The sequence below is a fragment of the Protopterus annectens genome, chromosome 1.part0 (assembly GCF_019279795.1).
Source record: "Protopterus annectens isolate FY-2018-M chromosome 1.part0, PAN1.0, whole genome shotgun sequence".
NCBI lineage: Eukaryota > Metazoa > Chordata > Ceratodontiformes > Protopteridae > Protopterus > Protopterus annectens.
This window is the reverse complement of record NC_056725.1, coordinates 735,141,172-735,168,281: the sequence shown is the minus strand read 5'-3', so window position 1 is coordinate 735,168,281 and position 27,110 is coordinate 735,141,172. Positions and strand designations below refer to the sequence as shown.

Below are 27,110 nucleotides of genomic sequence, written 5' to 3'. Positions count from 1 at the left end.
TTCTGGATTCCTCTGACCCAGCAAGAAATAATCCAATTTTGAAATTCACACCGGCTACCTCCGCATCCGCTTCTGTCAACAATGTACCTACTTGCACTGAAGGCACTGCTTCAAGTTCTAAAGGTAAGGAAAACTAAAACATTGGGACTCCACGGACATCACAAACACAACCGTTGGCACCAGACACACACTCGACCAGACAAAAGGTCCTACAACTCAACAAAATAGGTAAGTATAACCACAAAAAACATAAGTGCACAACAGGAGCCAGACAGGCCACTGCCATCATGATGCTGCCATCTTAAACATAACCAAACAGTTAGAATTTGCAGGAGACATCCATCCCAATCCTGGTCCCACATTCACCCATGATTCACTACCAAACCCATCTCTTCTCCTCCTCAACATAAATGTAAGAAGCATAGCTAATAAAATCCACAATCTACATGCAGTACTGTCCCACTATTCCCTAGATATAGTTACATTAACAGAAACATGGCTAAAACCAGACATCAACAATAATGACATCACTCCCCATGACTACAATTTTTTATGGAAAGATAGAATAAACAAAAAAGGAGGAGGTGTAACTATCTTATACACATACCACCTTTCACTTGCCCTCCTCAGTGCCACCATCCCAGACGTTCCAAATGCTGAGCTAATTCTAGCCAAATTAACCATTAATTCCAGTAAACATCTAAATATAATAGGTGGATACATTCCACCGGGCAACAACATAGCCATTCTGGAAAACCTAATGGGAGACTTTAAAATTGATTGGCTTCTCTGTTCTTCTCCATTTCCCACTACACGCATTAACCTGTACGGCTTTGCCCAAGTCATCACATCTCCCACCAGGACCATTAAAACCTCTAAACAGGAATCCATACTAGACTGGATTCTAGTTAATTCTCCCCACCTATCATTCCACAGTCCAACTTTTCTCTTTAGAAATCGCAACCATCCATCACATCAAGCCACCTCCTGTAATATTAGGAACAAAAAAATTTTAATCCTAATAATTTTGTCTCTGCCTTAAAAAACGTTCCTGGGAACACCTCACACAACTTCCCTTGGATGAAGCAGTACTCTTCCTCAACAACACCTTCCTTGATATTCTCAACACCATGCCCCACCTAGAAACATTAGAGTCAAATCCAAGAACGCATCCTGGTTAACCAACAAAACCAGATCCTTACTCAAAGCCAGGGATAAGGTATGGTTGCACTTCCATAAGAACAAAACCAGCACTATTAAACAGCATTTCCTTGCACTTAAAAGCAAAGTTAAAAAATCAATTAAAGCTGACAAATCCAACTACTACCTCAACATCCAAGCCAAACATCCAAACAACCCAAAACAATTCTGGGCTCAGTTAATAACCCACTGCAACTGGGTAAAACCACTACCCCCACTCCAAAAACAGCTAACAGCTGTGGGAACGTGGCCACCCAATTCAAAACTTACTTCACAAATCCATTCAAACCCTAGCCAACAACCAAACTAAGTCTAACTCTACCCCCCTGAACCAAACCATAATGCACCCCCACAAAATAACACAAGCCATTTCAAGTTAACCCCAGTCCCCACCCATTATGTCAAAGCTACTGAAAAAACTAAAACCAGACACTTTAGCTACTGATAATCTCCCTGCGGAATATCTGCAAATTGCCTCAGAAGCAATCTCTTACCCAATAACCATACTTATAAATAGATCAATAACTGAAGCATATGTCCCCACTATATGGAAAATCTCTCACATTTTGCCTCTCCACAAAGGCGGTAGCTCCTGTCATCTTACTAATTATCTCTCCATTGCCATCCTTTCTCCCCTACCTAAAATCCAACTCATAGAATGCCTGTTATCACACAATCTCTTATCCCATACCCAACATGGCTTTTGCCCTGCAAATAGCACCACAACATCCCTACTATCCTTCACAAACATAGTTAATCAGTATAGAAACAACTCACAATTTGTATCAGCCATTTTCCTTGACCTGCCAAAGGCCTTTGACATGGTCAACCACAGCAAATACATTAATGACCTCTACTCCCAGAATCTTAGCAATACTGCTGTTGCCTGGTTTCAAAGCTACTTTACAGGTGGACAACAGACCGTCCGTTGGCAACAATCCCTCTCACCCCTCCTCCCATTCAGTTTAGGGGTACCACAAGGCTCCATCCTTGAACCCCTACTATTTTCTCTCTCTACCAATCTGCTTCATTCCACCACTCCCCATGCCAGTGTGATTCAATACGCAGATAACTCTACTTTGATCTGCTCAGCCTCTTCCCTCAGTGACCTTCAATCCATCACCCAAGACTCTTCTAATCTGTGGAAACTTGGTTAAACAACTCCCAGCTTATATTAAATCCCAATAGTAAAACAAAATGTATGCTCTTCTACCCAAGAGAAATTATTCTTCCTCCTCAACCTTCCACATCTTTTGTAAAAACAAAACCATGAATACTCCTACTCCCTATACCAAACTGCTAGGGGTTACAATTGACAATAACCTGAAATTTGATCTCCATATAGACCAAACCATCAATAAAGTTCACAAGAAACCCGGTCTCCTATATAGTAATAACCAGTTTCTAACAAGCAGTACAAAAATCACAATTGTCAGGACACACCTTCTATCAACACTCCTGTATGCATCCCCAATCCTAACAAACCTACGCAAAACTGACCTTGCCAAGCTTGAAGCCTGCTACAATAAAATCTCTAAATTTGCCACCAATGCTTCCTGCAAGTCACGTCATTGTTTATCAGCCAGGCAGCTTGATTGGCTTGAACTCCATCTGCTCCTTCAACTTAATTAACTAACCTTAGCACACAAATTCTCCACCAGCCAAAAAAGACCCCAGCCCTCAAAGACATTATTCAACCATACTGTGCTTCTAGATTCCTTCGCTGTAACAATACATTTCTCCTCCTTGTCACCAAAGCAGAAAACTCAGCAGGTGAAGCCCTCTTCTCCAACTACATTTCCAAGCTTTGGAACTGCCTGCCAAACTCACTAGTGACCACTTCCATATCTATACAGTTTAAAATGTTTCCAAAGGCCCATCTTGCTTACTCCTGGCTCTGCTCCTGTAGCACACCAGGATAAGCCCTCTCCCCCATCCCAATGCTCCTCAATCCCTCCTTCTAACCCTTCTAAAACATTGAACTCCTTCTCATTACTCCCTGTAAGTTACTGTTTGTGGCACCACAACTGCCAACCTGGATTCGCTGTTTGAATTGTCTCTGTTCAAATTCTGTACACTGACCATAACTACAAATTCTCACGATGTATGATATGTTGCTGTTATAGATCCTATTGTTTTAAAGTTTTGATGTACTACATTAATGTTTTAAAGTTTTGATGTGCACTACATGTTTCAAGTTATGTTTTTTATTATACTTTGTTACTGTATGACATTGGAGCTTTTCTCCCTGAGCCTCCATTGAAAAAAGACACATGTCCAGCTGGACTTTCCCCTGTAAACAAATGCAAAATAAATACATAAATAAATAAATAATACAGTTAGTTTAAAACACCCTGTCTGCATACTTGTCATCCTCTTAGTGCAAGAAAGCTGGACAAAACCAAAATAATGTGCGGGTGGGCGGCAAATGACCAAAATCAGGAACAGATTTTAAATATTGCTTTTACAAAATTAGTAGATAATAACAGGTTTTGAATTAGCATCCATTTCTTCATGGATAACAAAGTCTGAAACTCAGATGTCATTCATTATTTAGTGACTTCAGTCCTTGGTGATATAATAGAAAACCACAGATTTTATGAGGAACAGGCCAAAAATATGAGGCAAAAATCTGGACAGTTGAAGAGGTATAATTGTTTACATCCTTAGTTTAAATTATTTGCACTACATGTTATGTTTATATTATACAAGTATGGCTCATTACTATTCAAAAGAAGCACACTGATTGGATAGCCCAACCTGTGTGCCTATTGTAAATTAAGCTTATAGCAATAGGAAAAAGTTTAGCTGCTGAAGTACCATTGAATGGCCAGACTTTTCTAGTGGCATGTGCTGGTGGACACACCAAAATATGAAAAAAATCAGATATATTCTGCAAAACTAAAACAGAAAGATACACACAGTAAAATGATCCCTGTTGGATAAAGGTCGCAAAATGTAAGATAAAAATTCACAGTACTGTTTACATTTTGAGGATGCACTGGTTCATAAGGTTGTTCCTTGTGGCTTGAGAGTTTTAAAGATGCTGAGCTATGGTTATCCTGAACTCTTGAAATGTTGGTTGTCTTTAAATCTACAACTGAGTTTTGATTATTTGATTACTTATTAACTTTTTTCAACCTGATGAAGCTCAACTTTTACAAGAGGTAAAAGAACCTTCAAACTGATATTACCTCAAAGTGTTCCTCTGAAATTTGTAAAGTCAGTTTAGATGAATTATATGATAATATATCTGCATATGAAGCCAGACTGCAGATAATTTAGTGTAAGAAACTGCAGAGAGGTATCTATGAATTTAACAGGGGGAATGTTTTCTCTTGGCTGAGAGATGTTAAGTGAAGTAATGCTTCAGATACCTCTCGTTTTGCTACTAATGAATCAACTGTGACACAGTGGTCTGCATTTTCTCATAATAAGCAGGGTTATGCAACTTTGCACACAATAGTGAGATAATGACTTATGTTACTGCTCAAACATCCTCCTCTTCCATCTTACCTGCTGCTTTCAGCTCTGTGGCTGTAGTCACCACTTTTCCACTTGCTGAACCTTTTCCTATTGAGAAATGGTTTTGGAAAAGATGTTTGAGGAGTAGGTCCAGGAGGGGGCGTGTGCTGTCATTTATCAGGGGCAACATGGCAATACAGAGCAGGAATGTGGTAACTTGATTTTCACTATTTCTTCTTATAGTTTAACTCCTGAGCAGAGAAATCTACTGAATAGACATCTTACATTTATAGCAGATGTCATTATTATTTTTAAAATGTTTGCCTGAAATGTCACTTTGGAGTTGATGTTTCCACAGTCTGATATTACAACTAGGAATATTTTTTAAGAAACTAAGCACATTTACTCCAGAGATACATCCAGCAGTTGATACCTTTGTTACTTTGTCAACTTGAGTTGAGACAATCTATGCAGAACCAGCATAATACCTCGTTTTATAATCTTACTGCTGGTGAGTGGTTAGCCTTTAAAGAATTACATGAAGTTGAGTCTATTGAGATCAGACCCACTGATAAGGGAGGTGGGATTGTATGAGTGGATAAGAAACATTACTTATCCAAAATGTTTGAAGTGCTGTCTGATAATATGACGTATATGCCTCTATGTAAATTTCGGGTAAATGGCCTGATTTAGAAAGTGGAATTTTACTTATATGATCTCTTGATGACTAGTGTTATTAATCAAGAATTGTATGATTACTTCTGTGTTGAACACCCTTTAATTCCCATCCTTTATGGGCTGCCTAAGGTGTATAAGGACAGCAAAGATCCACCAGTGTGCCCTATTGTTTCAAGTAGAGGGTGGGCGACTGAACCTGTCCATATATACGGTGAGAAAACATTACGCCCTGTTTCAGATACAGTACTAAGTGTGTTGAAAGACAGTAAGTCCTTTCTTCATGATTTGTTTGCTTGGTATAAGAACTTGGGGGATAAATGTGGTTTACTTCTTGTTACTTTGGATATTACGTCTTCTCACCATTATCCCTAATGGTTTAGGTATCCAGTACATCATATCCTTCTTGTCTGCCCATAGATCATTGTCTAATAATAAGTTTTTTTTGGATCTGCACACTTGTTGAGTTGATCCTTGAGAATAATGTTTTTACTTTCTATGATGAGTACTATTTACAAAAGTTCAAGTCGCAATGGGGACAGTTGGTGCTAACTCATATGCCAATATTGTATTGGCTGAATGGGAAATTGAAAATGTGTAATCCCTTCAGTGATAATATATGCTATTACAGACATTTTGTTGATTATGTTTTTATGGTGTGGAGAGGTGCTGAAGACATTCTGTGTGAGTTTATTAAGTACCTACATACTACCACCACATTTCTTAGGTTTAATTATCATTTTTCTCATACTGTTGTTCATTTTTTAGATGTTTCTGTTCAGATAAATAAGCTAGGAAATTTTAACACTATGATGTTTAAGAAGTCATTTAAGCAGAACAATATTTTACATCAAGCATGCATCCTCGACACATGTCCAGAAATGTACTGAAAGGACAATTTCTTAGGACTGTGCGGCTGCACGATGTTGATAATACAGCTGAGAGAGAATTGGATGAGACAGCTAGAGATTTTATTAATAGGGGTTATTCTGAAGCTAATAATCGTAACACTGCTGAACTTGTACACTCATATATATATATATATATATATATATATGTATATATATATATATATATATATATATATATATATATATATATATATATATATATATATTATATATATATATATGTAAGTCTAAAGCTTAGTTGTTTTTTACCTTTTCTAGTAATAGAAGTGGTGTCTGCGATATTGTTATAAGACACGGCCCATGCTTATGGTAGATGAAGATGTGGCTAATGTATTAAGCCCCATCGCCAAATTCTCTTTTAAGAACAATCTCTCCCTTAAATGACAGTTGTGCTACAAGGAACATCAGTTGCAGGTTGTTGCCTCATTTGACAGACTGGGGACATTTCCCTGTTGGACTTGCTCAGCTTGCAGGTTTATTTTGAGCACTACTTGCATTACAATTACTGCTGCAGATTTTAAAGTTGATTTAGATTTCTATGCAGACTGTAAAACAAAAAAATCTCATTTACTATGCATGTCTTCAATCTGTGAGTGCTATTACACTGACAAGATGAATCGGACTCTGAGGGAAAGAGTATTAGAGCACGTTGGCAATATAAGGAATGGTAAACTGACCAATGCTCTGCAAAGCATGCCTCAGAATGTGGCCCTGATCATTTGTTTACGTTTGCAGTTCTGGAGATGATTAGAGAAAATCAGAAGTCTGGTGATATTAGCAACAGAATGGAACGCAGTGAATTAAAATGGATTGTTACTTTAAAAGCATATAGACACCCAGGCTTAAATAGGCATGTATCCTTTAAACCAATGCTTAAAAACAGAGGTTTAATGCATTGAAATCATTGGTCAGTTTCTTTACTTTTATGTTGTTTTTATGAATGGCTACATCATATAGCTTGTCTGCCTTGATTGGCTGTTGGATCGTTTTTATGGAAGAAATATTTTAGAGTTATTTTATGGTCTGATGAGGCAGCTACATGCTGTGATGGTGTTTGCCTTTGTTTTTTATTGATTTTTCTGGTTATTATTAAATTATTTTCTATGCTTGAACCTGAGCCATGGTGTTCATTACTGTAAAACAGAAAGATACCTGATTTTCCTCCTATTTTTTTGCTGCCCTGTAAATGTCTGTTTTTTAACCATTAAAAAAACAACAATGGAGAGTCTACTTTCTCTGTCACTTCTCCTGTACTGATGTACTGTGCAAATGTGGGAAAATAAGCCCCATATGCAGGTGCAGTACATCAGGATAGTGAAGGCAATGCAGGAGAATATAGAAGTCCCCTTATACAATTGTATTATTTAAGAAATGTATGTAATTTCTTTCTTAAGTGATGTTATTGTATAAAAGCAATAATCCAATCCTATTTGTGGGTATAACAGTGTTTACCCACTGTTGGCTTTGTTAAGCATTTAGGCTTCACTGTCATGGTCAAACCACACCAACTGTGGGTACATCTTGATATGCCTAAGCACAGTCATAGATTATTGCTTTATATATGTATAGTAATATATGCAACTGTTTTGCCAAAGTGCGTACACTCTATGTAATGTTCCTGGTACTGTCACCGCCTAATGTATTATATGGATTCAGCTGTAGATCACTGTGAAATGTATAACAGTGTTCAATGGCTATCATTTATGAAGCTTTTCCCTTTGAGCCTTCAGCATCAATGGGAAATAGCCAGGCATTCCAGTCACCAAAACAAAGTAAATATTTAAGAAATACATAAAGTTTTGGTTTGTGAAAGTAGTGCTATTTTCATAGATTTCTTTGGCATTTGCTTTTGATATCTTAATTGGACAATTATTTTCTATAACTTATTTATTCCAAAAACTCATGCTAAACAGTAGTGATTTTTGCTGGTTGTATTTTTGAACTTTAGTGATGTTGGCACTGTTAACCCACTCTGTAGAAGACAGAGTGAAATTGATCTGGGGAAGTATATTCAGGCCAATAAACAGAAGTTTATTTCACTACTGTGTATTTACTGTTTACTAATGTAAGAACATGTTGGAGGTAGTGGGTTCAGTGACTTGAGTGGTCTGTATCTGTAGTAAAACAGTTACATGATCTGAGTGACCTTAGGGACCTGTAGGGTTAATTTGGCTTTGCTTATTAACAAATATTCCACTGTACTAGAGAAATACTGACATTCTCCTGTGCTGTGATGATCTCCTATTTTGTTAAGGCCGATATCTGACAGAGGTGCTCTGCTACAGAGCTTTAGTCATCATTGCATTAGCGCGGATAGGAAATTATGCATACATGCCACACGGAAGTATGCATTTCAAAGAGTGCACTGGTATAACAGGCATGTGCTGCAGTAATTCAGACAAACTGTAGATTTCAAAGAAACTTGTCTTAAAATGACACAGGCATCTTGAATGTTATAATGTACTTTTTAAAGAAAGGCAGACAATGTTCATTTCTCTTAGACAGGTAGTATATTTTGTTCACATTACAAATGATACATTTTTTCTTAGTGCATTAATATATTTTTATCCTTATCTTGAACACAGATTTCTTGCTTTCGGGAAGAAAGAGATGTCTTGGTGAATGGAGATAAGAGATGGATTACACAGCTTCATTTTGCCTTTCAAGATGAAAACTACCTTGTAGGTACCAACAGTCATATTATCCATGAGGACTTTGATGAAATGCTAATAATTATGATTTGCAGATGTAAACAGAATTTTAATGAAATGCATATTGCATAAATATACAGAAAATACAAAACAGTAATCTTATGCCTCTCTGCTTGGCTGTCTAGACACACACAGACACACACACACACACACACACACACACACACACACACACACACACACACACACACACACACACACACAGATAAAAATGTTTTTGCCTACATATGATGATGGTATATTGTGACTACTACATCAGGGAATAAGTCAAAGAAACACTGTAGAAATGCAGGTAGTGTTGCCCTTATTAAACTATGTGAGGAATCAGGAACAGACAGAAAGTTTGTGCAAGAGTTAGATTCCTGACATTTAGGCTGAGAAAAGTCTGACAGAGCACTCTATAGAGAGTTATGTGCCTGTTAAACATAAGTATTGTTAGATATCCCTGACAGGCTTGGGTGGAATTATTAGCCTGAAGAAGACAATCTAATGGGCAAAGGTTAATGAAAAGGACTGATGTTTGTAAGTCTTGCTTTGCTATCAGATGTGTGTGTGAAAGAAACAAAGACACGGATATAAAAGAACTGAATTTTGTTTTCTGTAACTGTATGTTTTATTACAGAGAAACATTACTTTATTGTTGCTGTAAATAAACCTTATCCTAAAGAAAGGAACTGGTGGTACATATTGTTCTTTCATGTATTGGTGGTTGTAGGCAGAAAATCAGTTATTTATTATACATTATGTATATGTTTTTTATCATAGCCTGTGACTTCTTATAAATTATCTGGAAAGTACTCTGCCACAATCCCCTGCGCCGGCAAAAAAAATGGAAGCTTCACCTCAGTATCAATTATTAATTCCTTGACAAGAAGTTAGCTTACATAATCACTGCTACATTTTAAAGTAATCTGTGTTCCTTGAAAAGCTTTCTCAGATGAAGGAACGGTTAAACCTATGTGCCCAAATGAAATTTCATTCGGTCAAAAATATCTTTATGAGAATAAAAAGTAAAAAGCCCAGTCACTATACTCAGTATCCAACAGACTGCAAAGGATCATCTCTTTCTGCCATACAAGGCTTCCTCTGATTCATTACTGATGGACTTACTGTATATCTGTCATCAGAAATAGTTGATCTAGGGATCTAAACCTCTTCTGCAGCATCAACAAAAATGTTTGGAGGGCAGGTTTATCTTGCAGAGGATACCACTGCTATGGAACAAACTCCCTATCAACATAAAACAAAGTTCATCCCTGCCCATATTCAAGCACAACTTAGATCTATTGATGAAAAACAGAAAATGTACTCCAATACTGCCCCTACTAATAGACAAAGGCAGCTCTTAAATGCTTGATTCCATGCATGGGTCCCCTCAATTTATTTACTATAGGTTCATAGGTAGATACTAGGCTATCTGCCCTAGGGCATTTATAAGCCTAGCCAGAGTGTATTTGGCTTCAGCCTCCCTATTAGATTAGCCTACTGTGCCTCTGTAAAGTAGGTCACAGAAGGTACTCTTTTAAGATTAGTTTACTGTGCCTCTGTCTAGCAGGGACACAAAAGAGATCCCAGGGGTGAATTTGCGCTTTCCCATCCACACATCCAGATTTCGCTTGAAGAGGGTCAGTGAGGGGCTATGTCTAACATGAATTGGGATTCTATTCCAGAGTGAGGGGAGCCTCTGGGAAATGAACTTGTCCCTCCAGCATGTCCTATTTTTTTTGTGCTGAGGTTTAGATCCCTGGAGTGTGTAGCTCTAAGGGACTTGGATTTTTTGAGGTGGAGCATGTCCATTAATTCTGGGTTTGACATCGCTTTGTACGTCAGGCATAGATCACCTCTGAGTAGGCGGTAAGCAACTGAGTAGAGCTGGAGTTTCTTTAGTCGAGCTGCTTAGGACATCTGTTTGTAGCCCATGATCCTCTTGGTGAGGTACTTTTGGGGTCTCTCCAGTTGCTGCAGGCGTCGGGTAAGGTACATCCTAAAAGGGGCATTGTATTCAATTATGGGCCTGATGAGTGACGAGTAGAGGGGCACAATGACCTCTCTTGATCTAGATGCGAACCCTTTCGTGATAAGGTGGGCTATATAGAAGGTCTTTCTAACCACTTTGGCAACGTGATTATCAAAGGAGAGATTACTATCTACGTTGGTCCACAAATCTCTAATTACTTCTTCCGTACTTAATGGGCACCTTGTTTTTCCCAAACGGGATGACTGCACTTTTTCACTTTTTAGCATTTAGCTTGAGGCCGTGGCTCTGGCACCAAGCATCCATCTCTGTGAGACCCTTTTGGAGGATGCTTGTGTCAGCTGGAGATTCGATTATGGCCCCCAGCTTGCAGTCATCTGTGAACTTTGTCAGCCATAATCCCCCCGTGTTAGCCTGAACCTCAGAGAAGTATATACCGAACAAGAGAGATCCCAGAACTGAGCCCTGTGGGACGCCACTTGTAACTGGTTTGGATTCGGACATGGCACCTGCAATTCTGACCATGTGGGTTCTATCTCTGAGCCAGTTTGCAACCCATCTTGTGATATAGCGGTTGATATTTATGCTGGTAAGCTTATTTATGATGCCCAAGTGGGGTATTGTGTCGAAGGCTTTTGCGAGGTCCAGGTAGGCTGTGTGGACTACCTTGCCCTCATCTATGGCTTTGGTAACTGTTTCAAAGAAATCAACTAGGTTTAAGAGGCAAGATCTTCCCTTAACAAAGCCGAATTGGGTAGGGTCCAGTGTCTGGAGGCTCCCAATGTCTTTGTTTATGAGTTCCATGATAATATGCTCCATAGCTTTACAGACCAGACTAGTCAGGCTTATGGGACGATAGTTTCCGGGGTCCGTTGTGGCACCACCTTTGTGGAGTGGGACCACTGTAGCTGCACGCCATTCTTTGGGTACATATCCTGAAGTAAGGCTAAGTTTGAACAGTGACTTAATGACTATATGATCCAAGTTATTCTCATTAGGGGTAATCTGTTCATATATACCATAGGATGGGTAAGTCCAATCTATAAATGGATAGGTTGTTTTGAGTGCAAAAAGGAAAACTGTCTAGGCATAAAATGGCCACAAGGGCAGCTAGCCTAGTACTTGTCTATGAATCCAGACATACACTGATGTTTAGCAGTCTGATATTTTATACAGTTTTTTCTTTTCATCTCTATTTGAAACTGTATCACATTTATCAAGACATTTCCCTTTAATAAAAGCCCTCAAAAAAAAACTAAATACATTTTTCAAAACATCCCTATCTCTTATTAACTTAGAATAAACACATACATTTTTAACAAATGAAGTTTACCTCTCCAGATAGGAACATTTGCTCCAAATAGACAGGTGTACCCACAGACATAACCTAATGTAAAATGAATGTTCTCCATGCTAAAGAGTATGTCACAGCTTCACTTCCCATAATTTTGAGATTTATTTTTCTTTGCATGTTTTCCATTGTAGCTTTAAATTGTACATTAACCTCATCAAAGAATGCTTACAACTATCAAGATTAATTACCTGTACCAGCAGACAGCTTATCTCCATGTAAAAGTAGCCAACAATGAGAAAAAACAGCTAGCAACTTGCAGATGCATGAAGGAATCTTTGTAAATTTCACTCAGAACAGAATGTACAGAATTCCACTGGCTATATCCTAATATCTTTGCATTTTTCATGGCTTTTGTCATTTTGACTTATTTGCAATCCTATTTGCTTTCAAACAACTCATTTATAGCTTAAGCCAAGGGCATTAATCTAGACATCCACCCTTATAATAGCAAGGGAAATGAGCATATTAATTCTGCATATCATATAATCCATACACTTTTGCACCCCTCCCCACCCCGGCAGCCCAAGATCGCAGTACTATATTAATTTAAACTTGCTTCTGTTTAGCCTTTCATCTCTTTTAAAACCTGTATTTCTTACAACTAAATAGGTATTTGTTTACTTTACTATCTTTGACACTTATAAGTCAATGAAAAGATTCCCTCACATTTAAAATGCCCCTGACTGCACAGTGTAGAAAACTGCTTTATAGCAGAACATGCAGTTTATGTAATGAAATGTTTTATTTGCATAATAATAACAAAAGAACTGTTTCCTCATTAGTGTACTTCTAAACATTAAACATATAAAGTGTGGTATATGCTTTTCAGTCCACCCAGAAGTTTAAAAAAAATCAACAAAAGTTCAATATTTTTTCAGCTAGTTTTTTTCTTGTAAAACCATATAATACAGAAGTGAATGATCTTTTATAATCTCACATTTATTCACTGATTTCAGTGTTGCTGGTCTTCTTCCTGAACTTCGTCTCCCTACGCTAGGCTTTGGTTCATGTTCAAGATACAGGAACAAAAAAGCGGCCAGCACCAAAATAGTAGAACAAACACCTTATTTTATTATGGCAACACCATCAAAGTAGTGTAAAAGAACACTACACAAATAGAAACTGACCGGTTTCAGCATATCCTGCCTTCTTCAGTGAAAACACATACCAAAAAGAGAAAAAGCTTTATATACATTAGGTCACAGACACAAAAACACTCCTAATGGTTAATTATAAATGTTCATTAAGTCCATGGTTAAACAACTCCCCTAATTTAATTATCCATCTTCTTTCCTTTTGATTTAAAATAGTATGCCACCCCACCTTAGTAATCCTATCCCCCTCTACATGATCAATGATAATAAATTTAAACTGTGCTGCACTATGTTTGATTGTGTGATTATATAAGGAGCTGGACATTATTTTATTCCTGATGTCACCCAAATTTTCATATATATGAATGCGTGAGATCATTACATTTAAGTGCAGACAATGTCAGTGCCACTGACCCAGTTAAAAAGTGGGTCATTTAAGTTATTTAACAAATATTCAAGGCATACCAAGCTCAGGGCATTATTCCACGAGGTCTTAGAATATGTATACAGCCATTTTTGGTATATGTTTTCACTAAAGAAGGCAGGATATGCCAAAACCAGTCTGATTCTATTTGTGTAGTGTGTTTTCATACTACTCTGGTGGTGTTGCCACAATAAAATAAGGTGTTTGTTCCACTATTTTGGTGCTGGCCACTTTTTTGTTCCTGATTCAATTTGGTGTGGCCATTTGCACCTGCCTTACTTGCAGATTCATTGTCTCTGTCATGTTCAAGATACTTCTGATTCTTCTAGTCAATTCTTGTGCATTTTTCTGTCTTGTAATAATTTTCCTTTGGAACATTGGAAAAGGGTTCACTAGCAAAGTCTCTTTATGAGCTTTATGGACAGAAGAATGAGAAGCAGAGCTGCCTTCTATTTGCTGTCCACTTTTTGCTGGGTAAAATGTTTTATTTCCTGCTTAGCCTGTTCTGCATCAAAAATGTCTTTGATAGTACAGGAAGAAATACTCTAAAGACAGCTGGATACAGTAGCTTTGAATCTCACAGAGGACCATTGACATTCCCTGATTGCTGGGATAAATTTGCATCTCTTCTGCCTGGTGTGTAGTGAATAATTATTTTCCACAAATACTCTGCTGTCTTCAGTTTTTAATACTTTTTCATTCTGCTGCAGATCAAATCTTTCTGCTGGTAGATTACATCTATACTAATATAGGTCTTGGCTGCTTTCTCATGACCAGGTTCACAGTATGCACTCGATGTGTCCTTTCTATTAACAAATCCTGCTGTGGATCAGAAGACCAATTACTTACTGGTACTTTCATAAAATTAATACAGTCTTTTCTTACCAGTTTATCTGGTACAGCAGAAAATCTCAGTCTTTCTTTAGATGCATTGTCTTCAAAGTCTGTTTTTTTAAACAGCTGTTCTTGAGTGCTCAGCCAGATTTTTCTTCATTTTAACCTCTGATCTTTGCAGTTTTATCAGTTTATCTGAATAGCTAGCTAAAACTTCTTCTATTTTTGTCCAGTCATGTGTTAGTTGAGATGATTTTCTTTCAAGTTCTCCAAATTTTTTTTTGCTGACAGTGTACTTACTAGCCATTAAATGAATTTTACACAAATAACAGTTTCAATGGCAGTCTTTTTTCTTAGTGCACACTGAGAGACAGGCAGATGAAGAGATGAGGACATAAGAGCAGAAGCCAAAGTAGCTCCAGTTGTAGAAAAGATCAAAGAGATCAGATTATGGCGGCTCAGGCACATGTGCAGAAAAGCAAAAAAAAAAACCTGGTGAAGAAGATTTGGGACAGACAGGAAGAAGGTAAGAGGAAACAAGGGTGCCCAGCAAAGAGGTGGATGGTTTGTATGAGAGAAGATCTGTGACAGTAATGCATGAATGTTGAAGAAGGCAGGAGTGTGGCATTAAATTGAGAGAGATGGTGACAGTTAACACGATACCCCACGCCATCCTATGTAGAAAATGGGAAAAAGGGGATTGATGATGATGACTTATGATCCAGTAACTGAATGTTACAAAATAACATTTTCTATGGTTTCTCCTTTTTCTCAGTTTCTGTTTTCACTCTGGAATAGCTGAAATTAAGCTGGTGATCTGTGTGCAGCCATCCTGAATGTCCTCAAAACATTTAGAAATCTTGGTTCTAGATAATTGTTAGATAACACTCCCAGGTAACTTAAGAAGGTGGACATTCTAAAATGACGCCAGGTCTTATGAACAGCTAGTTGTTTTAGTAGAATTTCTGTTTCTATAGAATCCTAAGTTAGACTTGCATGCATTTACTGTTAAAAATGAGCCTTCACCGTATTATGTCTCTTTACCTGCAAAGACAAAAAATACATCCGTGTTGTTTTTGTTTTGAATGTTCTGGAAAAGGGCATATATTCAACTACTGCAACACTGGTAAAACCAACAATATGCCTGTAAAACTGTTAATGCTAGACAACAAATTTACCTAACTGCATGCCTATGAAATCTGACCATATAAAATGTGATAATATTGAACTTTATAAGAAGATTATAAATTGCTTTCTGTCAGTGTGCAGTTACTAAATTTATTAGATTTAAGGAAAAGAAATGCGATGATTTCTGGATTTAGGAAGCCAGATTAGTTTTGTAAGTTACATTTGTAATCATAAAATAACCAGTAAACAGAAAACTAAAGTAATATACACCATGGGTGTCAATCAGATTTCCCTGCAATACAAGTAGAAGTTAAAAATCTGTTAGATAAAGTTTCATATATCCAGTAACAATGTCAAGTAGTGAATGTGTGTGAGTAGGGTTTCAACCAGATGTGTAGGTAAAAATGCATAACCCTGGGGAAAAAAAGGTGTAGAGCTAGGAGACACAAAAGGTGCTAAGAACTGAATCTAGTGGTGGAATAGACATTTTTTTACTGCTTTAAATGTAGGGGTCTATATTAGATCACAGAACGCTTAAAAAAGCGAATGGTGATTAATCAACCCTATGTAAGCAAAAGCTTGCAATGTCAATCTGTCAGAACAGCAATTTTTTTTCCAAGGGAAAAAAAATCGATGTTACAACAAAAAAAAATAAAAAACACTTTAAACATTACATTAAGTGGGGGGCTTTGCTCCCCACGCCTACTTAAATATACCAACTCCGAGACCACACTACAGTGCCGAAAATGGCAAAGTACCGAAGCAACCAAGCAAATTCTTTCCCAGGGAAAGAATTCACTTAAAAACCGCTTCGATATATTGCCATTTCAGTCTTTTAAGTTTGACCAAAATGCATTTGAAAGAATGCATCTTCGATCTTCTAACAGGAACCCAAATGTGGAGTAGAATAGAACAGATTGAGAGTAGAATGGTCAACCAGTCTGAGTAGCTCGATGAGGCAAGATTGTATTGTAACCTTTTCTTGCTGCTTTTGCCAACCCCATTATCTAATCACTTTTCTTACTACCAACTTTTTCTTTTGTTCTGTTGATTTCCACCCTGGTGCAGTGCTGAAGCTTACTATATGGTTTCAAAAGTCTAGCTTCAGGGTAATAGATAGGTATTTTGAAAATATAAGAGGAGGTGATACTAGGACACGAACAGAGAATTTAGAACTGGAATGGATAGTGAGATTGAGAGCTGACCATGGTCATGGAAATGACCACATACCATTAAAGCCACTTTTAAAAAGTAGGGCTTTATTTAGGTAGCTACCATTTTTTTATTATTTTTAGTATTATTTTTTGAAGTTTGAATATGAACTGCATGTATTGATGCAAGTGTTTTACAGTTTTAAAATATTTGAATATAGAAACAATAGTATTATACTAGCTTTAACAGCTTATATGTTTTATATATATGTATATGATATAGGAATGCTGTTTTAAAAAATTGTTTCTTTAAATATTTAATTGTTTGATTGGTTAATTGGATGTTGCTTAGTATAAATGCAGTTTTTGGATACACCTGAAGAAACCTGTTGGTGAAAGCGCTTGTGTGTGACTTGTCAATAAAGCCTTTGGAAGTAACCTGTTGCCTGCCTTTTTCATAAACTTTTGGAATTTTTCTCTTTGCATTCTCAAAAAAGGTACCTGGATCTCCTGTGAACTTTTTCTACCTTTGTGGAAGATTTGTTGTTTGCTTACTATATGGTTTGTCGTATGTCACTTCAATGATGTGAAGTTGCTATGGAATTAGTCCATATAATAGAAGGCACAGATTTATTTATTTATTCATTTGTTAACCAGGTAAGTGCACTGGCTCGCAGATCCTTTTCAGGTACAACCTGGTACAATGAAATTTAAAATGCAGTATTAAAATATAAACATAAATAATGTCATTAACATTTACAGTAAAAGTTTGCTATAAATGATGGTTGAGCATATAATAAAATATAGTGAAAACATTGTATAGTAATATGCAGGTTAGTTGATGAAGTTGGAAAATGGGAATATGAGAAGAAGATGGGAATAAGGAGAGAGCTGGTAGAGTATAATTGAAAGTAAAGTAGTTTTGTAGTAGTAGAGGTCTGAGAGAAAGTTACGTATGGTAGCCAGAGATTTTTTCTGATGGGAGTAGGTGAGAGGAGGTAGATTATGTAAAAGAATGACGTATTTCTGAGGCAGTAGGATTGTGAGGGAAAGTGAAGTAAATGGCTAGGTTAAGTTGATAGAAGTACTCTGAAGCTAAGTGATATATAGAATCTAATGAATGTTATTAGAGTATGTTGCTAGTTGGTGGATTTAGCCATGGCTTCACTCACTCCAATAGGTTATTTCTTAACATATTAATCCCAACCACATTTTGTAACCCTTCTAAAGTAGAGGTTGTACCCTCATATTTAAAGTAAATAGCAACCATCAGCTGATATCTAAAAAGCTAACTGTTTTTTGAAGGCTCAACAGGCAGCAACCCCAGACTGTAGTATGCTCTCCCACTACTCATTTTATTCACTAAGTAACTGCAGCCTACTGAACTTCCTCTGTTTAGACAATTGGATCTGATTCATCTCTACTCTCAGATTCCTAAGCTTCCTTCACTCTACTGTTTTACACCTTTAGTACCACACTATTTCTTTACTGATATCTGCACTTCTTCCACTGGGAACAGTGTCAGATCTTATCTTTGATAAAAGAGCAAGCCATCATTGTTTTTAACCTGATTTGTACTGAGAAAGACAGTGTGTGTGTTCTGCTACATTTGCCCTTTCTGCGCTTTGGCATACCCCTACCCTATCCCCAAATCCTACCCACCCCTACCTACACTTCATTTAAACACAACAGTCTCCACCTTCCCTTCCTATCAACAAAACCGGTAATATCTTACTCTTATGTCTCTGTCTGTCTGGGACTCTCTCTCTCTCTCTCACTTTCTGTCTCTGCACATAGATAACAGTACCCAATTTAGCAGGTAAACATCAACTGCTATTCACATAACTGGTCTAAACCCTCTTCACTGTTTTTCTCTTCTCTCATCTGACAACACACATCTACCCCACTTTTCCTCTCCACACAACATACTTTAATAAACAGAACTTTCCTGTTTTCCCTCTCTCCATACAATTAGCTGCATCCATTCTTCTCCCGTCTTAATTTTATTCCAGATCATACCACATCCTTTTCCACACAGCAGTACTTTCACTGTTTTTTCTTTCATTCAAAGCTCATCCTAACTTTTAATCATAATTCTTCCATATCCAACCCCAAATCCTCAGCCCATTCAGCTTCTTCTTCAGTATGTTAATGTACTCCTGCAGTCTCTTCTCCAGATTCACTCACTCCAGCTATCCACTATGCACCAACTGCACAGTAGCTTCCTTTCCCTATAACTGACTATATCACATCTGCCAATGATCCTTACTCAGATAATAACACTGACAACAACCGTCTTTCTCCATACACTTTATACCACCACAAAACATAGTCCCCATATTGGTTACCCTCCTTCCCCAACACAACTGTAGACAACTAAGCTGTCACATGTACTCATTTCCACATAGATGCAAACTTATTCAACGTTACATCTTTCTACTTTTTCAGATACTGTATAATAAGAATTCAACACATCCTCCCAAAACCAGTATTATACTGTGAAATTGAAAACAAGTATCTGTTTTCCTCACCATTCCTACTCCTTCCTCCTAAAACTTTGTGGAGAGATCCACCCAAACTCCGGACCATATAACCGACCACAGTGCTCTAATATAAATCCCCATGATCTCACCACTATAAGACACTTAAAACAAAATAAAGCCTCCTTCTTAGAACTCTACATTATTCATTTGCATAATATGGGCAGTAAGCTCCCTGAATTCCATGCATGGTTAGTTCATTACTCCCCCAGTATTGTAGCAGCAACTGTACCTTGATTAAAACACAATATCACAAATGAGGAAATCACCCTGCTAGGGTTTAATATACTCAGATTAGATAGAAGAGAGAAAAAATGTGGTAGCTTAGCCTTCATATTTTAAAACACATTAAAAATGACTACTTCTGGTACTAATTCCCCCACCATTAAAATGTTACAATTCTCATCTTCTCTGTTAAGTATATTAATCAACAGAAACTGTGCATAATTGCAATATACATACCCCTCAGGCAATAACATTAGCACTGCTAAAGAGTTGTTCCACTGGGTATCTGCAAACATCCCACTAATATTAGGAGCCGTTAACATTGATTGGCAAGCAATAAATAGTGTTTCAACAAATAAATCCTTCAAACTTTATGGATTTACCCAACTCATTTCTTCCACTTCTAGATAAAACAAGACTGGCAAAATAAATTCTGCACTAGACTGGACCCTAACTACATCCCCAAACAAAAATACTTCATCTGTCTCCCTCACTGACTCCTTTAGTGACAATCTACCTACCTTCATTATTAGAGACCAAAAATAGTTAAAAAAACAACATAACTACAACTAGGCTAGAAAATATTCTAACTTCAATAAGGACACATTCATTGACAACTTAAAACTATTTAACTGTTATCCACTGCACACACACACACACACACACACACACACACACACACACACACACACACACACACTACTATTGGATGATGCAGTGCCCTTATTTAATAAATCTTCTTAAATACCATGAACAAACAAGACCCTTTAAGAACAAAAAGAACAAGATCTAAACCAGCACCCTGAATGAATAAATAGATAAAACAAATGGATATAACCTAGAAAACCAGAGCTATAACCAAAACTGGATCAAACTTTCTAACCTTTAAACACCTTATAAATGCCTCAAGACGCAAAATAAAACAAGAAGAGGCATACTATACTATGTACAGAACTCCAGCTCAAACATTCCAAAATTCCCCACGTCCTCCATTAACCAGCTTCTCCAGTCGGGACACATCATCCTCACCACACACACATGCCCGCCTGCACACACGCACTCAACCTAAAGTCAAACTTCTCCTTCAGTGCTGTCTCCACCGCTACTATCCAAAAACATCTAACTCAGTTAAGACCTACAGCTTAGCTGCAGAATATATCAGTCTTGCAGCAAACTCCCTACCATACCCAATCTCCATGCTGATAAAATGCTCCTTAAAAAGGATGGTGTGTTACATACCAGCAGTATGGAGAAGTCATACATTTTGCTTTGCACAAAGGTGAGAACTCGACCAACTTCTCAGACTATTGGCCAACAGCCATACATCTCATCTATCAAGAATTCTGTAGAAATGTAAATAATCCCAACTCCTTAGTTTTCTGATGGACATAATATCACTTACACAACATTGCATCCACCGACATAATAGTAACACTACTTTCCTTTTTAACTTCATATAAATTATACAAATAATACACCATCACAGAAATATAGGTTATTCTGTCTCTGCAGTCTTCTTGAGTTTGTCAAAATCTTTTATTTATTTATTTATTTATATTTGTTGATCGGGAGTGTCCGACTGGACGTAAGCCTATTTTCAGTGGAGGCCCGGGGAGAAAAGCTCCACAGTTAAAATAAACAGACAGTAGTTACATTGGATTACATAGCGATTAACAATTTACATAGCAATTACTTACAACATATTTACAGATGAAGAACATAGTACATCAGTAGACAACTAGAATCTTTATCTGTGAAGTACATAACAGACATTAACAAATGTTACAAGAAGAAGATCCTGCTGTATAATAAGTACTGGCTTATGAGCATCTGAGCTTGCTATAATCAAGGTAGTTAGTGGAGTGGAAAGAAAGGTAATGTTTGGATGCGGTGGGTGATATTACAGTGGGGGTTGCAAGGGCATAGCCAGCATGTTTTTAGATGCGTGTTTAGTAAAGTTTTGAAGTGGGTGCATGATGGTATGGAGGTAATTGTGGGTGGGAGGGAGTTCCATAATTTGGCTATGGTGCAAGAGAATAGTGCTTCACCAGCAGAATTATTGGCTTTAGTGATCTGCAGGTGATTTTTGTTGCTGGATCTTAGTGGTCTGGTGGTGCGATAGGGTTGGAGTAGATTCTGAAGGGATGGGACATTTAGTGGATGGTTTACTAGTTTTTGGGCGAGTGAGAGTTGATACCATTGAAGGAGGTGAGGGAGTTCAAGCCAGCCCAGTTCAGCAAGTGTGAAACAGTAGTGGCTACGGTAGGATGCCCCTGTGGCAAATTTGGCGATTTTGTTGTAGCAGGTCTCTAGCTTGTTTAGATCGCATTGCCTTAGGTTGGTATATATTGGAGAGGCATAAAGTAGGGTGGTGATAAGGTGGAAATTTGCTATTGAAATATTTGCTGCTTTGGTGAGAAGTTGCTTATTACTGTATAGCGCTCCTAGTTTTTTGTGGACTTTTTTTATGGTCATGGATATGTGAATGTCAAATTTTAGTTTATTGTCTATTTCCACTAATAGCAATTTGGTGTGTTCAGTTGGGTATATAGTGGTGTTGTCTTTTGCTGTGATGTTAAAGTGAGAGTTGTTTTGAGTATGTTTGGTGGGTTGGAAGATGAGTAGTTTAGTTTTGTTTGGGTTGAGTATTAATTGGGCATCGGATAACCAAGTTTCAACAGAGGAAAAGGCTTCCTGTGTGACTTTTTGCAGTTTGGGTAGGGACTGAGCTGAGCAGATGATGGTTGAGTCATCTGCGTATTGTATGAGTGTGCCATGTTTGATAGCAGAGGCTAGATTATTGGTGAAAACAGGGAAGAGTAGGGGTCCAAGGATGGATCCTTGGGGAACCCCAATAGAGACAGGTAGTTGGGGAAATATGTCATTCTGCCATACAACGGATTGTTGGCGGTCAGACAGGTAACTCTGAAACCACTTGGTGACTGATTGTGAGAAGGATAGGTTATTGAGGACAGAGATAAGTTGTTTGTGTGGGACCATGTCAACTGCTTTAGACAGGTCTAGGAAAGTAACAGAGGAGAGATAGCCATTGTTTTTATGCTTAAGGATAGTGTTAGTAAAGGAGAGTAAGGCAGTGGTGGTGCTATGGTTTGGTCTGAAACCATGCTGAGTATTGGAAAGGAGGTTGTTAGTAAGGAGGTAGTCTGAGACCTGAGAGTTCATAGGTTCATAGGTTCATACTAGGCTATCTGTCCTAGGGCATTTATAAGCCTAGCCAGAATGTGTTTGGCTTTCTGCACCCATTTTAAATTAATTTTGCTATGCCCTTTTTCGAGGTTAGTATACTGTGCCTCTGTCCAACAGTGACACAGAAGTGATACCTGGGGTAAACCTACGATCTCCCAACCACTCATCAAGATTCCTCTTGAAGAGAGTCATTGAGGAACTCTGCCTAACCTGGACTGGGATTTTATTCCAGAGTGAAGGGAGTCTCTGGGTTATGAATCTGTCCCTCCAGCATGTCCTATTTATTTCAGTGCTGAGGTTCAAGTCTCTCGAGCACGTAGCTCAATTGGATTTGGATTTTCTGAGGTGCAGCATGTCCATTAATTCCGGGTTGGACATGGCTTTATACGTCATGCACAGATCGCCTCTGAGCAGGTGGTATGCCACTGAGTAGAGCTGGAGTTTCTTTAACCGGGCAGCATATGGCATCTGTTTGAGCCCTTTGATCCTCTTGGTGAGGTACTTTTGGGGTCTTTCCAGTTGCTGCAGGTGTCTGGTAAGGTACATCCCAAAGGGGCATTGTACTCAATTATGGGCCTGATGAGGGATGAGTAAAGAGGCACGATGACCTCCCCTGATCTAGATGTGAATCCCTTCATGATTAGGTGGGCTATATAAAATGTTTTTCTAACCACTTTGGCCACATAGTTGTCAAATGAGAGATTGCTATCAACTTGGGTCCCCAGGTCCCTAATTACTTCTTCTGTACTTAATGGATTACCACCCATGTGGCAATTTGTGGGCACTTTGTTTTTGCCAAAGGGATGACTATACACTTTTGGCATTTAGCTTGAGGCCATGGCTCTGGCACCAGTTGTCTGTTTCTATGAGGCCCTTTTGGAGGATGCTTGTGTTGGCTGGAGAGTCGATTATGGTGCCCAGTTTGCAGTCATCTGCGAACTTGGTCAGCCACAGTCCTTCCGTGTTGGCCTGTACCTCCAGAAATATATACCGAACAAGAGAGGTCCCAGGACTGAGCCTTGTGGGATGCCACTTGTAACTGGTTTGGAGTCTGACATGGCTCCAGCAATTCTAACCATGTGGGTTCTGTCCTTGAGCCAGTTTGCAACCCATCTAGTGACATAGGGGTTTATATTTAAGCTGGTGAGCTTATCTATAATGCCTGAGTGGGGTATTGTATCGAAGGCTTTTGCGAGGTCCAGGTAGGCTGTGTGGACCACCTTCCCCTCATCAATGGCCTTGGTGACTGTTTCAAAGAAATCGACCAGGTTTAAGAGGCAGGATCTGCCCTTAACAAAGCCGAACTGGGTAGGTTCCAGTGTCTGTAGGTCCCCAATATCTTTATTTATGAGGTCCATGATGATCCTTTCCATAGCTTTGCAGACCAAGCTAGTCAGGCTTAGGGGGCGATACTTTCCAGGATCCATTGAGGCACCACCTTTGTGGAGATGAACCACTGTTGCTGTACGCCACTCTTTGGGTACATATCCTGTAGTAAGGCTGAGATTGAACAGTAGTTTTATGTTTGGGTTTAGCTCTTCTTGGAGTTCATGTAGGACGCAGCCCGGGACACCGTCTGGTCCCATTGATGCTGTGTTTTTTGCTATGGAGAGGGCGCCTCTTACATGAGCAGCTGAGATGTCAGGGGGGCAGCACTCTGCTGGGATAGATATTTGCCCTTTTAGTGGGGATGGGGGGAGAAGTTTGTGCTGAACCTGTCAGCTAGGCTGTTGGCAATGTCTGTGGGTTCGGTGTATTTTTTGTCATTTTGGACTAATTCTGAGCATATCTGGGAATTCCCACCCAGGTTCCTAACATAACTAAAGAAAGCCTTGTGATTATCCTTAGTGTCCTGTGCAATTTTTCTCTCAAAGCTGGCCTTAGACGATTTTATGAGTGCCCATAGTTTTTTGCTAATACTGATCAGAGCTGCCTTCCCTTTTTGGGATTTTGCTCTATCATGTAGTAGCTTCCTCCTTCTATTGTATAGTTTGTTTATGGCTGGGGTCCACCAGACAGGACGTCTGCCTTTGTAGGATTGGGTCTTGGTTTTATTTGGGATTGCATGATCCATGCATTCCTGAAGGTGTTCATAGAATGCATTTATAAAGGATTCTGCGGTCTGGGCCATATTTTCCACAGGCCCGGGGACTTTGAAGGATTCCACCTTGGTTTTGAGGAGTGTGAAATTTGCTTTAGAGAAGTTTTTCACTGTTGTTTTCTGGGCAGGGGGTGGGGTCAGGATGTGAATATCCAGTGAGATTAGTTTATGGTCTGATCTTACCAGTGAGGGATACACTTCTGGTCTTGAGCATAGAGTTCCCATGTTGGTGATGATCAGGTCCAGTATGTTTCCCCTCTTGTGGGAGTGGTAACAAGTTGTTCCATAGCATTTGAGTTTATAAATTCTAAGAACCTTTGGGCTTGGGTGTTGGAGCTAGAGTAACGCTCCCAGTCTATGTTTAGGTAGTTGAAGTCGCCCATTATAATGGTGTTTGGAGAGACCTTCATATTTTCCAGTGTTCTCAGGAAGGCCGAGTGGTGTTCCTGGGTTTGGGAGGGTGGTCTGTAGCAGGCTATAAACTGGAAGGCAGTTTTACCCACTGTTAGTTGCACATGGATAGTCTCTGATGCTTCGTGCTGTGCCACCAACCTGGAGGTGTGGGTATCTTTGACGAATATTGATACTCCCCCTCCTTTTGTGGTTCGGTCCTAGTTTTGGGGACGAAAAGCATGGTATAAGGTATAACCTGATAGTGCTGGGGTGCTCTCGAGAGCCTTGAACCAGGTTTCTATTACTGCACAGATGTCAATGTTCTCCATGCTAAGGAGAATTTTGAGTGTGTGCATCTTGAGGTTTAGACTTCTGGCGTTGAGTAGCATTACTCTTAGTTTCTTATCCCTTGTGATACCTATGGAGGTGGGTTTGTCTTTTGAGCCTTGCCTAAAAAAGGCACGATGGGGGTAGCAAGAGCCTTTGCCAATATCCGAAAGCCCAGGGGTGACAGGTGCAAGCCATCACTAGCGAAGCATCGTGGCTTGTCGAGCATGTCATCCCAGGCTGACAGGCATTGGATCCCCTTTGAATGACATCAATACTTAAGCCAATTGTTGAAATTGATCATCTTGTCTTCATATTGTGGCATAATTCTTGGTGAGGGTAAGATGCTACTCAAGGTCAGGGTCATACCGGCCTGGGCTACATGCTCAAAGAGCTCCTCTATGTCTGTTTTCATGTAGTCCAGGGAGGTACATCTCAGGTCATTCACACCAGCATGGACAATGACTGAGTCATATTTGTACTTGCCTTGGAGTGACCTGAGTGCTTGTGTTATGTGGTGGATCCTAGCGCCCGACAGGCAGCTCACTGTGACCTTCTTGTTCAGCCTGGTGAGCGGGACGTCAGTGTGCTTGACGGTAGAGTCACCTATTACAAGTGTATCAGGTGTGTTGTTTAGCCTTAAGGGCTGTGACTGTTCGGCACACTGGCTTTGTGAGCTATGTGTTGCACGTGTTTTGTTTTGGGGTAGCGGTTGCTTGGGTGTCTGCTTTGGAGGTCTCTGCTGCTTAGGCAGATTTTTATTTAGAGCTTCCGAGTATGTTTTTGTATGTTTATGTGTTTGGTTTGCTGTTGTGGTAGGTCTATGTGAGACTGGAATTGTAGTGAGTGTGGTTTACTTCTCCTCCTGACTGGTTACGCCAGTACTGAGTTGAGAGAATTTAGCCTCCAGTTTGGCTATATGGTTGCATCTCTCACATGTGTTGGAATTTGTTGGGAGGAGGAGAGGGTTGTCTGTGTACATCAGGCAGTGGTAACATTGCCTCAAGATTCCCAGATTCACCAGCTGGACCGGAGAGGAGATTGACAACACCTTTGGACATGCTAGAATAGTACTGGGAATTCCTTTATAATTGAAAAAAAGGGCCAATGGGGAACAAGGTACTCAAGGGGAGTTTGTGAGGGTGTAGTGTATGCATCTCTCTAGTATTTTGGAAAGTGGAGAGAGAATAGCTATGGGTCGGTAATTGGTTAGTTCTGTGGAGGGTCCGCCTTTGTGGAGGGGAATTATATGTGATACTTTCCACAGTGTGAGAACGTAACTTTCTGACAGAGATCAGTTAATCAAGATGGATACTGGGTATGCCAGAGCATCAGCTGCGATTTGTAGGTATTCACTTGGGAGGTTGTCTGCTGCTAATCTGGTGGGCTTAAGTT

At 39.0% G+C, this 27,110-nt stretch overlaps 1 protein-coding gene across 1 annotated transcript in view; it reads left to right on the top strand.

Annotated features, from left to right (window-relative positions):
• The window catches only part of LOC122794347 (chitinase-like protein PB1E7.04c), a 1,804,082-nt gene that overhangs the window by 1,109,141 nt on the left and 667,831 nt on the right, over window positions 1-27,110 (top strand). The window contains exon 5 of the mRNA XM_044062662.1: window positions 8,837-8,932. Within this exon, the coding sequence (XP_043918597.1) occupies window positions 8,837-8,932 (96 nt within the window). The remainder of the gene's footprint in view (window positions 1-8,836; window positions 8,933-27,110) is intronic.